General features: G+C 35.8%; 1 protein-coding gene across 4 annotated transcripts in view; it reads left to right on the top strand.

Moving 5' to 3' along the window:
• The window catches only part of WDR19 (WD repeat domain 19), a 39,069-nt gene that overhangs the window by 20,957 nt on the left and 4,839 nt on the right, over window positions 1-13,273 (top strand). For all 4 annotated transcript variants that reach the window (XR_004496839.1, XM_033513364.1, XM_033513363.1 and 1 more), the window contains 9 exons: window positions 641-787; window positions 1,212-1,336; window positions 2,960-3,072; window positions 3,943-4,011; window positions 4,382-4,459; window positions 8,810-8,906; window positions 11,554-11,678; window positions 12,326-12,407; window positions 13,002-13,152. Coding sequence is in view for 3 of the 4 variants with exons in the window: in XM_033513364.1 (XP_033369255.1) it covers window positions 641-787; window positions 1,212-1,336; window positions 2,960-3,072; window positions 3,943-4,011; window positions 4,382-4,459; window positions 8,810-8,906; window positions 11,554-11,678; window positions 12,326-12,407; window positions 13,002-13,152 (987 nt within the window). In the remaining variant the exon portion in view is untranslated. The remainder of the gene's footprint in view (window positions 1-640; window positions 788-1,211; window positions 1,337-2,959; window positions 3,073-3,942; window positions 4,012-4,381; window positions 4,460-8,809; window positions 8,907-11,553; window positions 11,679-12,325; window positions 12,408-13,001; window positions 13,153-13,273) is intronic.

Below are 13,273 nucleotides of genomic sequence, written 5' to 3'. Positions count from 1 at the left end.
TGAGTCTAGAATCAAATTACTGGTACACCCTAATGGCTGCACTTGTATAATATTGAGTAATGCAAAGTTCTTAGCTGAAGTGAAAGCTGCAGATAGATTATATCTAATCACAGAATGTACTTCTTCCTAGTCCTTACCTGTAAGCAAACATGCTTCAGAATAATGTTACTTTAAAATACAAAACAGCACCAGAGTTTAATGTTTACATCGATAAGACTAGAAAATAATGTTTGTGTCAATTGCATAGTGAGACAATGAGAAATTTCTTGATCTTGTCTTCAGAACAGAAAAGAGGTGTTATTTTTAAAATTGTACACTTAGCTATCACATTTGGTTTTTATTGTTCTCTTGCTCCCAAGGAATTTCATATGGAAGAGATGAACATGGCAAAAGAGATGCTGTCAGAGTAGGTCAAAAATAGTATTGTGGTAGACATTTTTCTGTTGCCTCTGCTTTTCATTCTCCTAAGAGTAAATGAAACCAAAAAGAACACAGAGCAATGCATGATTACATGCAAACTGAAAGGAAGTTGCCACAAAGTAATCTGACAGAAATAAAATACTTTATGTTTCCTTCACACCATATTATATAGAATTATTTACAAAGTTAAAACAACTGATGTGGAACCATTATTTTGCAGGTACACAGAAGCTGTGATAGCTTATGAACATGCAAAACAATGGGATAGTGTAATTCGAGTGTATTTGGATCACCTAAATAATCCTGAAAAGGCTGTTAATATTGTGAGAGAAACACAGTCTCTTGAAGGAGCAAAGATGGTGGCCAGGTAACAATCATGTTATGCAGATTAAAAATAAGTCTATATCTATTGGGAGTTTATGAGGCTTGCTAACATAGTAGACTCTGGTTATTGGTACTTGGCTAGTAACTGTATAATTCAGTTAATTGATTTGAGTTCTTTAAGATTTGGACAACTAAACAGGTACTGATTTTTTTGTTGTTGACTTTCTGATTAAAATTATATTAATCTGAAGTAATAAGTTTAGACAATAATAAAAAATTGCAATGCTGTATTATTTTTACTAAGTTAATTTTAGGATCCCAGTTAAAACGATCAAGATATAATATAGATTACAAGTGTATCATATTTGTATGTGATTTTTCCTAAATCATATTCCTATATTCCTAAAACATTTGGTGTATTAATTCAGCTAATTGATACTAAGGTATTAACTTGTCATTCTGATTAGATTCTTTCTGCAGCTTGGTGACTATGGTTCTGCTATTCAGTTCCTGGTTTTGTCCAAATGTAATAATGAAGCTTTCACATTGGCTCAACAACACAACAAGATGGAGATTTATGCTGATATCATCAGTGAGTATTCCAGGCTCACAGTTTGCTTACATTATATTCTGCTGTTCTTTTAGTTGATTTTAACCAGTTTGAAATCATAAGACAGTGGGTGTTAAGTTCTGTTTCACATTTTCAGATTTGGCAACAATGTGTGTACTTCAGGCTGACAAGCCAGACTTTGCTTTCAGCTTTGCTGTCTCCTTGGTTTTCAAATTTTGCCTGTTCTACAGGCTTTTTGTTTATCCATAGAGATAAAACATTTATCTAGACTATTTTCATGTGCCTGTTGATAGTCCCTTTGCCTTTCTTTGACCTTGATACAAAACAGAGCATTTCACTGGTACTGCTCTTGATTTTTGTTCCCTTTTCCTTTACTCTTGGTTCCAGCTCTTTTCTTACATGTCACTTTTTTTTTTTGCTTTTCTACTCTTTAAGACCCTTTCTGGCCTCCTCTTGTCTCAGTGAGAGAGACAGAAAGGAGACCTTACTGAGAAGCTGACTTTTATCTTAGTCCATCAAGACAGTCAAGAGTCCACCTTGTCAATTTGTGCCAAATTTTATAGTTTCCATTTGTGTGAGGCACCTTTGAAGAGTGCCTTATCAGCTCCACATATATATCTTCCAATTCTCATATTTTCAATTAATCTCTTTGTTTAGACATTGATTTCTTATTATGAAGGTTATAAAAACTTGGCAACAGTTGGCGTGGAGATGTATGGTTGCAGATGATTGTCAAGGTGGTGGTGGCCACAATTGTTCTACAGTTCCTTACGTTTTCTTGCTTCTATCCAAAACAGGATGTTTCAAACTGTAATCTAAGTGGGTAGAAAAGGAGTTTAAAACTAACTTTGGAGTAGTGGCTGTCTTTGTTTTACATGTGTACAGCAGAATGGAGTCTTGGTTAGAAGACTTAACTAGTACTCTTTGCTACCACATGGTTGCATTGGCCCTGGTAGCCGTGCTTTATACAAGTATGCTTCCGTATTCTGAAACTGTGAAAGCAATTCAGGTGATGATCTCATAATCACTTGCCCTACTTTATTTATGATGAAAATATTCATTATCAGATAATAGCAATGCCATTTCATTATGATTGTTTAGAAGATAATGTAGTGACAGGATGTGGGGGGACAGTTTTAAACTAAAGGAGGGTAGATTTAGATTAGGTATTAGGAAAAATTTCTTTACTGTGAGGGTGATGAGGTGCTGGGAAAGGTTGCCCGGAGAAGTTTTGGGTGTCCCATCCCTGGAAGGGTACCAAGGCCAGGTTGGATGGAGCTCGGAGCAGGATGGTTTAGTGAAAGGTGTCCCTGCCCATGGAAGGGGGCTTGGAACTAGATGATCTTTAAAATCCCATGAAACCCAAATCATTCCATTAGTCCATGATTCTGTGAAAAGCAGAAATCCCACTATGGTGTAAAACATGTGGAAACAATTTTTTCATTATGTTATTATCCTAATGTCTGACATCTAGTCTGATTAAATGGCAAAAAATGTGTAAGACATAATTTGAGTCTGTCTGGCTTTGTTTTTTCTTTGAATGTCAGTAGAAAAACAAAGTAGAATAGGAATATGTTCCTTTGGTAAGGTATTTATCTTATGTAATACAAATACCCTGCTATCACTCAGATCTGTCTGTTGCAGGTTCTGAAAGTACTACCAATGAAGATTATCAGAGCATTGCACTATATTTTGAAGCAGAAAAGAAACATTTTCAGGCGGGGAAATTTTTCTTGCTGTGTGGTCAATATGGACGGGTCAGTACTTAAGTACTTAAGCCAGTGAAAGCTTAATGTTTATAGAAACTGTTCAAAATTCAGTCTTAGGGAAAGTTCAGATTAGATTTTAAGTGCCTTAACTGATGACATACTGATATTTTTTTTTAAAAGGATAAAAAAATGTAAGCAATTTATTTACAGTTACCTAGACTGTGTTCTGTGAATGATACATTGCCATGCACATAAATTTTTCATAGCAGTAGAAGCTTGAGATGAATCAATGATACACTATTAGCAATGAATCTGTGAATGTCATGATCTGCAGCAGCAGTTTATTTACATTTCATTGGCTTGACCAGTGGAGACTTGGTTACAGAGTAACCAAATAATTCACTTAATTGCTGTAGCATGCCCTAACTGAAAGCCTTTTTTAAAAAAGGAAAATATGTTGATTGACATGATTTTCATCAGTTACAAGTCTGTGAACTGATGCTTATTAAATGTTTGACTGTTGCATACTTAAAACATAACAAAATATTGTGACTGATTTTTTGCAAATTATGACCATTGTAGATGACAGCTCCTTCAACTGTGGCGTGGGGGGCTCCATAACATTCAAAACATTATGGCATTAATCAAACTGTGACATTAATTACATTAATCATTGATTTGTTCTCATCATATTGTTGTGAACATCTTTCACAGTTAGTGAGGTTGTACACCAGAATTTGGCAAAGTTTCTTGCTTCTTGCATGAGTATCTGTAAGAGCAGCTGCTACCTCTATCATTGAGATAACCATTCAGTGTGCCACCTGTCTTATCAAAATGCAGACAGAGAGAACTTGATAAAAATTAGAAAAAATTAGTTTTGTGTGTCTCAATTTTAACTTTTTTTCTGTGTCATCTTAGGCATTAAGACACTTCCTGCAAAGTCCAAGCACAGAAGATAACTTGGCTATGGAAATGGCAATTGAAACAGTAAGGAACTTGGATAAAACAAAAAATTCTTCATCTTCTTAAAAAGTTTACCTTCAATATTGTGACATTTTCCCAGCATCACTTGAGTGTGTTTCAACAGATTGCAAATAGAAGGAAAACTGTATCAGTAAAGGTGACAGCTAAACATGTCTAAAAATCCCAACTTAACACATTAGAAAATTAATATGAACAGCATATCAAAGCTGCATGTCAAATAATCATCTGGTTTGAACATACAGAACTATAAAAATCATGTTCTAATCCTATCTAGGTTCAGTGCTTTATGGAAAGACTCCTTCTGAGTAAGTTATTTTTTAATAACTTTAATAACTTCTTTCATATCATAATTTCTTGTGTCTTTTTTTAATAGGTGGGACGGGCAAAAGATGAAGCCCTAACAAATCAGCTGATTGACTATCTTATGGGAGAGGGGGATGGCATGCCCCAGGTATTGTATTTGTACCACTGCTATTGTGTCACATTTCTGTGCTACAAGATATTTTGAGTTTACTTTGTCCTAAAATTCTTAGTAGGCACAGACTGTGCTTCAGCTTTCATTAAGGAGCAAGACTTGTGTGATCATTTCATGAGTCATTCACCCAGTAACTCCAGATTCAGAAATATAAGGAAGGAAGCAACCATCTTAGGTATAATTATCTTTCTTCAGTCATCCTTATGAAAGCAGATAGTTGGACAGAGGATGTCCAAATTAATGCTCATAATGAGCATAATAGATAAAACTTCGCTGTTGGTTGTTGCCAGTTTGCCAGCTGGCTGTTGCCTTTCCCAGATGGACAGTCAGCTTGTGAATGTCTCGAGACAAGCTACAGCACTGACCTCATCATGCAGGAGCAGAGTTGGTCTGACTTTTGCAGTGGAAGAAAGTAAGGTACAAAGTAGGAGATGCAGATCAAAAGTTGACCAGGCTACAATAGTTCTTGAGCTCAAAATCAGTCTAAGGCATAAAATGTTGTGGACATATTTTCAAAATTAGCAACTCCTTTTTGATTTCTGAATGGCTTTGATGGTAAGAGAGCTTGTTGTACATTCCGTTGTACTTGAGTTTGAGTTCATGGCACTAAGTGGCTGAACTACTTGAAATTTTACTGCCCATTACAACAGACCTGGAATGTGAGCTAAGTGGTGAAAGCCAGACTCAGGTGAGAGTGTTGCAGTCTGCAGTCAATTGCTTGGTCAATGAATTTAGGATCTTGTACAAAGTCATGGTAAATACAGTCAGGTGCAATATGATAGACATGGAAGAATAAATTATGTCTTGTTGAGGGCAATAAGGTTTGATAATTATGGAGGTGACAGGCTCTGTGCAACAAGCTGATTTCACCCCTGATATTACAGCTGTGGTTTGCAAATTCTGTTAAGAAACTGGAAACTCTGTCTCTTTTCTCTCTGTATGGATTAAGGGTTAGAGATTTTAGACTTTTTAGAGACACTGGGCATTTGATGGTCAAGCAAACTTGCTTTTGTAAAAGGTAAAAAAAAGAAGAACCAAACCAAACCTCTATCTCTCTATTATTTACCTCTTTACCTCTAATATGAAATGTGAACTTCGATAAAATTATGAGAGAAGCAGAACATAGCAAAACAAGCAGTATTCAACTGCAAGAACCAAAGGGAATTAAACTGTTGGAGGCACTGAATGAAAAATCTATGCACTATCAGTGTAAGCAAGACTATTCTCATTTCTGCTGGAAGTTGAGTGGAGAGAAACTGTAGCATCCAGTCTCTTTTCTCAGAGCAGCAGTCTAGCTGCCTCATTCAAAGTCCATGGGTAAGGGAAGTGAACTACAGTGTGATCTCCATAGTGAAGAGGTTCTACAGATTTCAGAAAAGACGCAGAAAATTTTTGAATGCCATTACTGCTCTATTAAACACTGTTTTGAACTTCAGTGTAGAGATTTGTTTTCCTTATTTAAAAGCTCTCTCTTGCTCTTCTGAATGCTTTAATCCAATCTACTACAGTCTCTTTCAGTGAGTAACAAAATTTTACTTTATCAAATCATACATATTTGCTTTAAAAACTACTTTAAAAACAATCATTATCTTCATTATGCTATGGAGACTGTTCTTGAACTTACCAAGTAATATATTATTGTTTTTAGAAAATAGAAGCTTCTATGTTGTGGCATTTTTGTAAAGCTGAAAGTAAGAGTGAATTTAATAGTTGCCATGCAGCAGAAACTTGCTCATCATTTCAAGCATTGATCTTCAAACCAGATCATCACTGACAGCAGGCTGATTGCTTAAAATCTTTCACAACCAACAGCTGTGTGGCATTTTAGTGAAGTGACATATTATCAAAATTATTATGCTTACCAAAATTTTGCTGGAATATTCTCTGACTAATTATGAACTATTTCTTAGATGTGTGATTATGTCAACTGTTGTGTTTGTTAACTTCAGCATATAAAGATTCTTAATTTTTCATGTGTGCTCTTTCAGGGAACGTTAACTAGCAAGGTTCTGCTGTTTTCTGTGTGCATATTTGCTGAATACACACATTTTAAAAAGAAAAATCAAACTAAAAATATGAATATCTAACATTAAATCAGATTGCAATAATAAATTTTCCAAAGACCTTAGGAAATGTGTTGTATTAGAAAATACTTTCCAGCATTTTCTGCTTTTTAACTTACTGACTTTAAATGTAGAAGTATAAAAGTAAAACATGGGACTAATTTTTCTTGAATTACTTTCACTTTTTCTTTTTTTTTTTCTTTTTTTTCCTTTTGGGGGAGGGGGGTAAATATTTAAAATGTATTATTTAAGTCAGATATAATTAGGAACATGGCAAATATCATATAAGACCACTTGTCTATGCTGGGACAGGATCCTTTCCTGCTGTAGCAGGAGAGATGGGAGAAGCAGCCTGGATGGGGAATTAGTGCTGCTTTCTGCTAATCATCAGTGGAATGGCCATCTGTGGCCATTTGGTGATGTCAGAAATTGGGAAGAATTATGTCATAACCTACTATTTTTACTAATTTTTGGATTACCCCACCAAGGGAATAGTGATTTTTGAGGCAGTTTACAGTGGATAAATAATACGTTAATATAAGTAGTTGCAGTTACTTTATTATCCAGATAACTATTTCATTATTCTTAAGTTGCAATTCTTATGATCAACCTTTTGATCTTGTATTACTTAAAATTCTGCTCCATTGTTAGTTTAACAGTAACTGCTTTTGGTCACTTAATGATTTTCCTCATATTTGAAGTTAAAAAGAAGATTTTATCTTCTCTTTTTTCTTTCCATATGCAATTCTTTCTCTCTTTCTTTTCTTTCTGTGATTTTTTTGAATTTTGTCATTTTTTCTTTGCTTCTCAAGTTCAAGCTAATCTTTTCAGTCATCTTCTCTACAAGGAATTTTTTTTATATCTTTTAATATTTCTGCTCTCTTGAATTTTTGCTTTTTTTTGCTGTCTGAGACTTACATACAAAACCCACACAATATTCCAGAGAATAACACAACATTGATTCATATAATTATTGTTGTAGTAATTTTTATACAATTTTAACATAGTATACACACTTAAAACGTTTGGATTTACTACTAATATTGTGGAATTGTTTGGTTTGGATTTTTTTGTTGAGCTCACCATAAAGTTGTCAGTGTCTTTTTTTTTTTTCGTTCTACATTTAAGTTGGAACCATACCATTATATACAATATTTAACTTATCTAAATTTACTAGTTGTAAGATTATCATGTACAGGCTTTTACTTTTTATTGACCCCATTTTAGAAATCACTGCTAATGATACAAAATAGTGACACTCGCTCAATTTTTTTTCACTTTATATTTCCTTTTCAGCATAAGCAAGGACATTTTATATTGCGCTCTTTTTTTCTACTTCTTTAATAGCAATGAGTAGAATATTTTTAATATTTACTTCTTCCATTCTTTCTTTTCTATTCCTATATTTTATTTTGTGTTTTTAGGCATTATCTCTTGAGGATTTTCTCAAAACCAAACCAACTCTGATTTGTTATAAAAGACCAATTCTTTTTTCTCTCGTTGTTTTTTTTTTTACCAGTCTTCTAGAATTTGCATACACTTGCAAAAATAGAACTCATATTTGTTTTCTACAATACTGCCATCTTGTTTTTTAGTTTTATTTTTTAATTATTCCACTAATTTACCTCCTGTTAGTTTGCCAGTTTTTTGGTGAACTGTTTGCTACATTTGCTATTCTTGAGTTAAATAATTATCAAAAGTACCTGATAATTAAAAATTATAAATTTTAATTTATTTTAATTTAAATTATAAATTTTCTGCATCTTATTAGCTGGTTGTCCCCTAATTTTCAAATTTTAGCTGTCTTGGATGTCCACCATCTGGTTCCACACTAAGCAATGTTTGCATCTAGGTCCATAACACAATTTAAGCATTTCTGGCAAGACTTCTATTTCTAAAAGGAGTGCCCGGGTTCTTTTCTGACACCATAAATGCCCACACAGCTGGAGTTGTTTGGTTTCCCTATGTACAGCTCTCCATGTGCATAGTGGTCTGTGGCTTTTTGCGTCTCTCCTGACAGGGCTTGGCCAGCACTTGCCAGGACTCCCTCTGGCCCTCGGCATGGATGTTCTGTGCCTGGGCAACAGCCAAACCCTTCAGGTGATTCTGGCATAGCTGAAGCGTGTTCATACAAAGAGCTCCTGACAAAGCAAGCTTGTCTGCTTTCTTTGGAGAATGTGGTGGTGGGATGAGCAAGTCAAGAAGGGGAATACAGTGCTATGTATTTGGTTAGTATTAATTGCTTTTGTATGATTTCATTCAGGATGCCAAGTACCTGTTCCGCTTGTACATGGCCCTAAAGCAGTACCGAGATGCTGCCAGAACTGCCATAATAATTGCCAGGGAGGAGCAGTGTTCAGGTAAGTCTGTTTTCTCTGATGTGATGGCATCCCTCATGCTACCTCCTCAGGTACCCTACTTAGGGTGCTGTTTATTGTGTAGGATTATACTTAGAGAAAACCTGTATCGGTGCTTCAAAATATATTCAAGTTCAGTTTTGAATTTGAAAGCTGTTGTGGCATGTGCCACAACAAATCCCTGAATGCAAGCTGCACCTTCAGGGTCCAGAGCACACCACCAATAGAACCAACTGGCAAGGACAAAGGAGCGAGAGATGGCTCCTTGTGTGGATATCCGAAAGGGTTTAATGTCTGAAGGGGCCCAGGGCCAAAGACAAGAATGAGCTGAGGGCACAGGATTAAATACAGGGTGAAGGGGTGGAGCTGAGGGTCAGGGTCCAACCAGAACAAGGGAACATGGCACAAAGGCGTGGCTAGGGACCAGGGAAACCAAGAGGGTAATGGGGGTGGGGCAATCCAGCAAACTGGGGCCAAAAGGAATTGGGAAGGGAGAACGTTCGTGAGATTAATCATAAAAGACAAATGGGTGTGGAACAGGGATTACATCAATTTGGTGAACCAGTAGAACATTGAACCTTGAGAACTATTTACATGTGTATGCAAAGATCCAAGGGAGGGAGGCCTTTTCTCACTCTAGTACAGAGGGGAGTCTCTTCCCGTTTGCTTTTGCCCCTCCAGGGCTGAGGCATGACAACCCAGGCCCCTAGGCCTTCACAGAAATTAGGGAGAACCTGTGGACTCTCAGCTGTATATTAAATATTGGGGAAAAAAGAAACTTGTGGAAAATATCTCTGTTCTTTATTACATTCAAATATTACATTAAAGTAAACATAGTGATTAAGATAGGCTGTGACTTTACCTTTCCATTACAAGTCATAGAATTGCCATTTCTCCATATGGTTTCTGATTTGGTACTGAACCTTTAGTCTCAGCACCTGACTTTTATCAGTGGAGAATGGGCAGAGGAATTGATTTCTGTTGAAGGACCAGAATTATGCTTACTTTAAGCTTGGTTTTCCTTTGTAATGGGTTGCTAAAGTTAGAAACAGAAAAAAATAAGACAGAGGGCCAGAAGCAGAATAGCTGCCACGTTCATTATTTACTCTCCTCTGTAGCCACAGCAACAACCCTACCATAACACTGCTTGCTTTTCATTTCAGTTATGTTAAAGAAAAATCTGTAAAGGAAAAATAGCAGTCTCGGGAATAACCCAGGCAAATTAACATTCATGGGCTCTCCTTGGCTGCTCCTCAGCATTCGGCTGTGGAGTGGAAAAACCTCTGAAACCTTTGGCAAGCAGTCTCCCAATCCATCATAGTACCAAATAATGCATTTGTGCTAATTATATAAGCAGGAAATGCAAAGGCTCAGGGGTTTAAATATTTACTAACTTCTCTGAATCTGAAAACTTGTATCCAATAGTGTGTTTCATATTTACTAGCATTATAAATGTGTTCTGTAACAGTGTAATAAGAAACACAATGCTTGTCTCATTAAAAGCACCAATGTTTCTTCTGGAAAGGAAGTTTTACATCAGGCCCCTCTTCCTTCAGCAGATGTCAGTGAGCTTGATTGTGAAATTTGCACCAATATAGTTTGTTCTTTCCTTAAAAATCCATCTAGAAATAATATTTAAGTCATACTGTTTGGTATTTTCTTTGGGTATGGCATTTTTAGTGCAGTTTTTCATGAAGCTGGTTTTAGGTAATCACATGATTTTAAGACTTTATTATACTGAGAGTCAGTAATACACTATAAAAGAACAATGTTGTTTTCCAGCAACTAATTCTGAAGTGATACTTAGCTGTCTCACATAAATTTCACAGTTTGATTCAATTGTAGTGTATAACAAAATACTACAAATTGCTCTGTAAAAACATCTGCGGATAGAGAAATATAGGGAGGCAAAGGAAAATGTTTGCTGATATAACTAGAATTTCCTTTAGATGCCTCCAGCTGTGAAGAGTATGACTTTCTCAGCCTCTAATAATGCAAAAAATCCCAAAACAACCAGCAAAACAAAACAAGAAAAAAACAACTAATAGACTAATTGCAAAACACTAGTTGATTTCAGCTACATTAATAATTTAATGAAATACTGTGGTTTCAGGACAATCCTCGATAGTAACCTTGAAGCAGTATAACCTAGTGAAGTAGGTTTAATTTTAACTATTTAATTTTAACTATTTTAATTTTTAACTATTTAATTTTAACTATTCTTTGACAGGTTTTGGATTGGTTTGGTTGCAGAGGCAAGTTATTGCCAAAGCAAATGATCAAGTAAAAGTATGCTAAATTAACATTTAAAAAGTAGTTTTTGAATATCTAACAGTGAAGAACAAAAAAAAATAAATTTAAATGCTCTAAAAACAGTTTCCACTTTTAAAGTTCATTATATTAAATTGCCATCATATATATTTTGCTACTGTTTAGATGACTTCTCCCAGTGTAAACTTTTTTTTAACTTCCTGGCTGATACTGTTTAGGATACTGTGATAAGCAACTGCTTGTGGCTTTCCAAAGAAATTGTCATGCAATGGTTTTAATCAAAGGATCAACATAACTTCAGCTTCTCTATATGTCATTAGTAAAGATATTGTTATAAAAAATTAAATTTACTGTTAATTATTGGGTTTTTTTCCTTAAGGAAACTATCGAAATGCACGTGACGTTCTTTTCAGTATGTATTCAGAGTTAAAGACCCAGAAGATTAAAATCTCTTCTGAGATGGCTACAAACCTTATGATTCTACACAGCTATATTTTAGTGAAGGTAAGGAAATGGGAAATTGAATTTATGTGTAAGTTGCACAGTGTCTAATTTATTGTACTGTATGTATGGACGCTCTGCATACATAAATTGCATTGTCATATAGATTGTATCACAGAACCCAAGTGCATGCTAACAGCAAGCTTCAGGAGGACAATCCATAGTTGTTTCTGCCTCTTTGAGTAGCATATTCTTTTTTAAAATACTGAACAATTGAATATTACGTATGGCTTCTTGTTTTGCATTCATGCTTATAAAGACTATGTTACTAGTACAACTGTTTATTATTGTTGTTGTTGTAGTATTTGAGGTTATTATCCATAAGTAGATCACTGCTTTTCTATAAATGAAGTTAAGCAGGGGCTCAGTGATTTCTATAAGTTAACCCATGGATGCCCATCAGGATATCCATTCCTACAGCCAGCTTTGGCCTCCCTCTCTCACCAGCAGTGAGGCAAGAGCTGCAGGTGGTGGGCTGAAGGCCAGAAAGACTGGGGAAGAGCCAGGATGAGGTCTCTGGTCCATTCTGTAGTACAACTCTGCTCAGTTTCATGAAGCAGCTCCCAGCAAAATGAATGAATGCCAAGAGCAGGCTGCAGGAGTTAGTCTCCAATGGCTGCAGTAAATGTGGTTTTTTTGCTGCATTCCAGATTCACGTGAAACGTGGTGATCACATGAAGGGAGCACGGATGCTTATACGTGTAGCCAACAACATCAGCAAGTTCCCATCACGTAAGTGCTGACTGCAGAGGAGCTGTGCTCTGCAGGGCAACTCATTATTCAGTATTGCACTGCAAGGTTCATCCTCCCCTGTGCAGAGTGTAACTACACAGTGTGCTTGCATCTTCCTCTGGGCAGCACTTCCATACACAGCCTCCAGAGTGGAATCCTCACCAGAACTTTAATCTGTCCTCACATTACTGCAGTACTGAGCAGCCTCAACTGGATTGTGTGTAATGAGCTCACTGGTTCTGGGACTTAATCACAAAATTTTAATTGATCTTTTAAAAAAATTATTTTTGGGTACATGAAAAATGTACACTAAAAAGTAGGCTTTAAAGAGTGCAGCCCAGATTGGGAGAAATGGTTAAAATTAGAACATTCCTGCTGCCATGCTGAGCTTCAAGAGTGTGGGGCAGTGTGCAGTGAAATCATGTTTTTCTTGTATATGGTTCCAGGAATGGCCCAAATTGTGCAACTGTGTACCATGACAAAGAAGAAAAATAGCCTTTTTTCATCAATACTTTTTAGTTGTATTAGCTCGAAGGTTTTAAACATAAATACTGGTAAATAAATATTTGACATCATTGTTTCATTCTATTACAGATATTGTGCCAATTTTGACTTCAGCTGTGATTGAGTGTCACCGAGCAGGATTGAAAAACTCAGCCTTCAGTTTTGCTGCTATGTTGATGAGACCTGAGTATCGGAGTAAAATAGATCCAAAATACAAAAAGAAAATTGAAACAATGGTCAGGTGAGTGATGTTAATCAAATCCACAGAATTTCAAGGCTTTATTTGCAATGCTGTTTTTGCTCAAAAAGCCTGTAGACTGCTTTCATATTATTTCACTGTCTTATATTTGAAAGGCTAAGAA

This window comes from Parus major, chromosome 4, assembly GCF_001522545.3.
Source record: "Parus major isolate Abel chromosome 4, Parus_major1.1, whole genome shotgun sequence".
In the NCBI taxonomy this organism is placed as follows: Eukaryota; Metazoa; Chordata; class Aves; order Passeriformes; family Paridae; genus Parus; species Parus major.
Note: the sequence above shows the minus strand (reverse complement) of the source record. Positions and strands in the feature narration are given on the sequence as shown.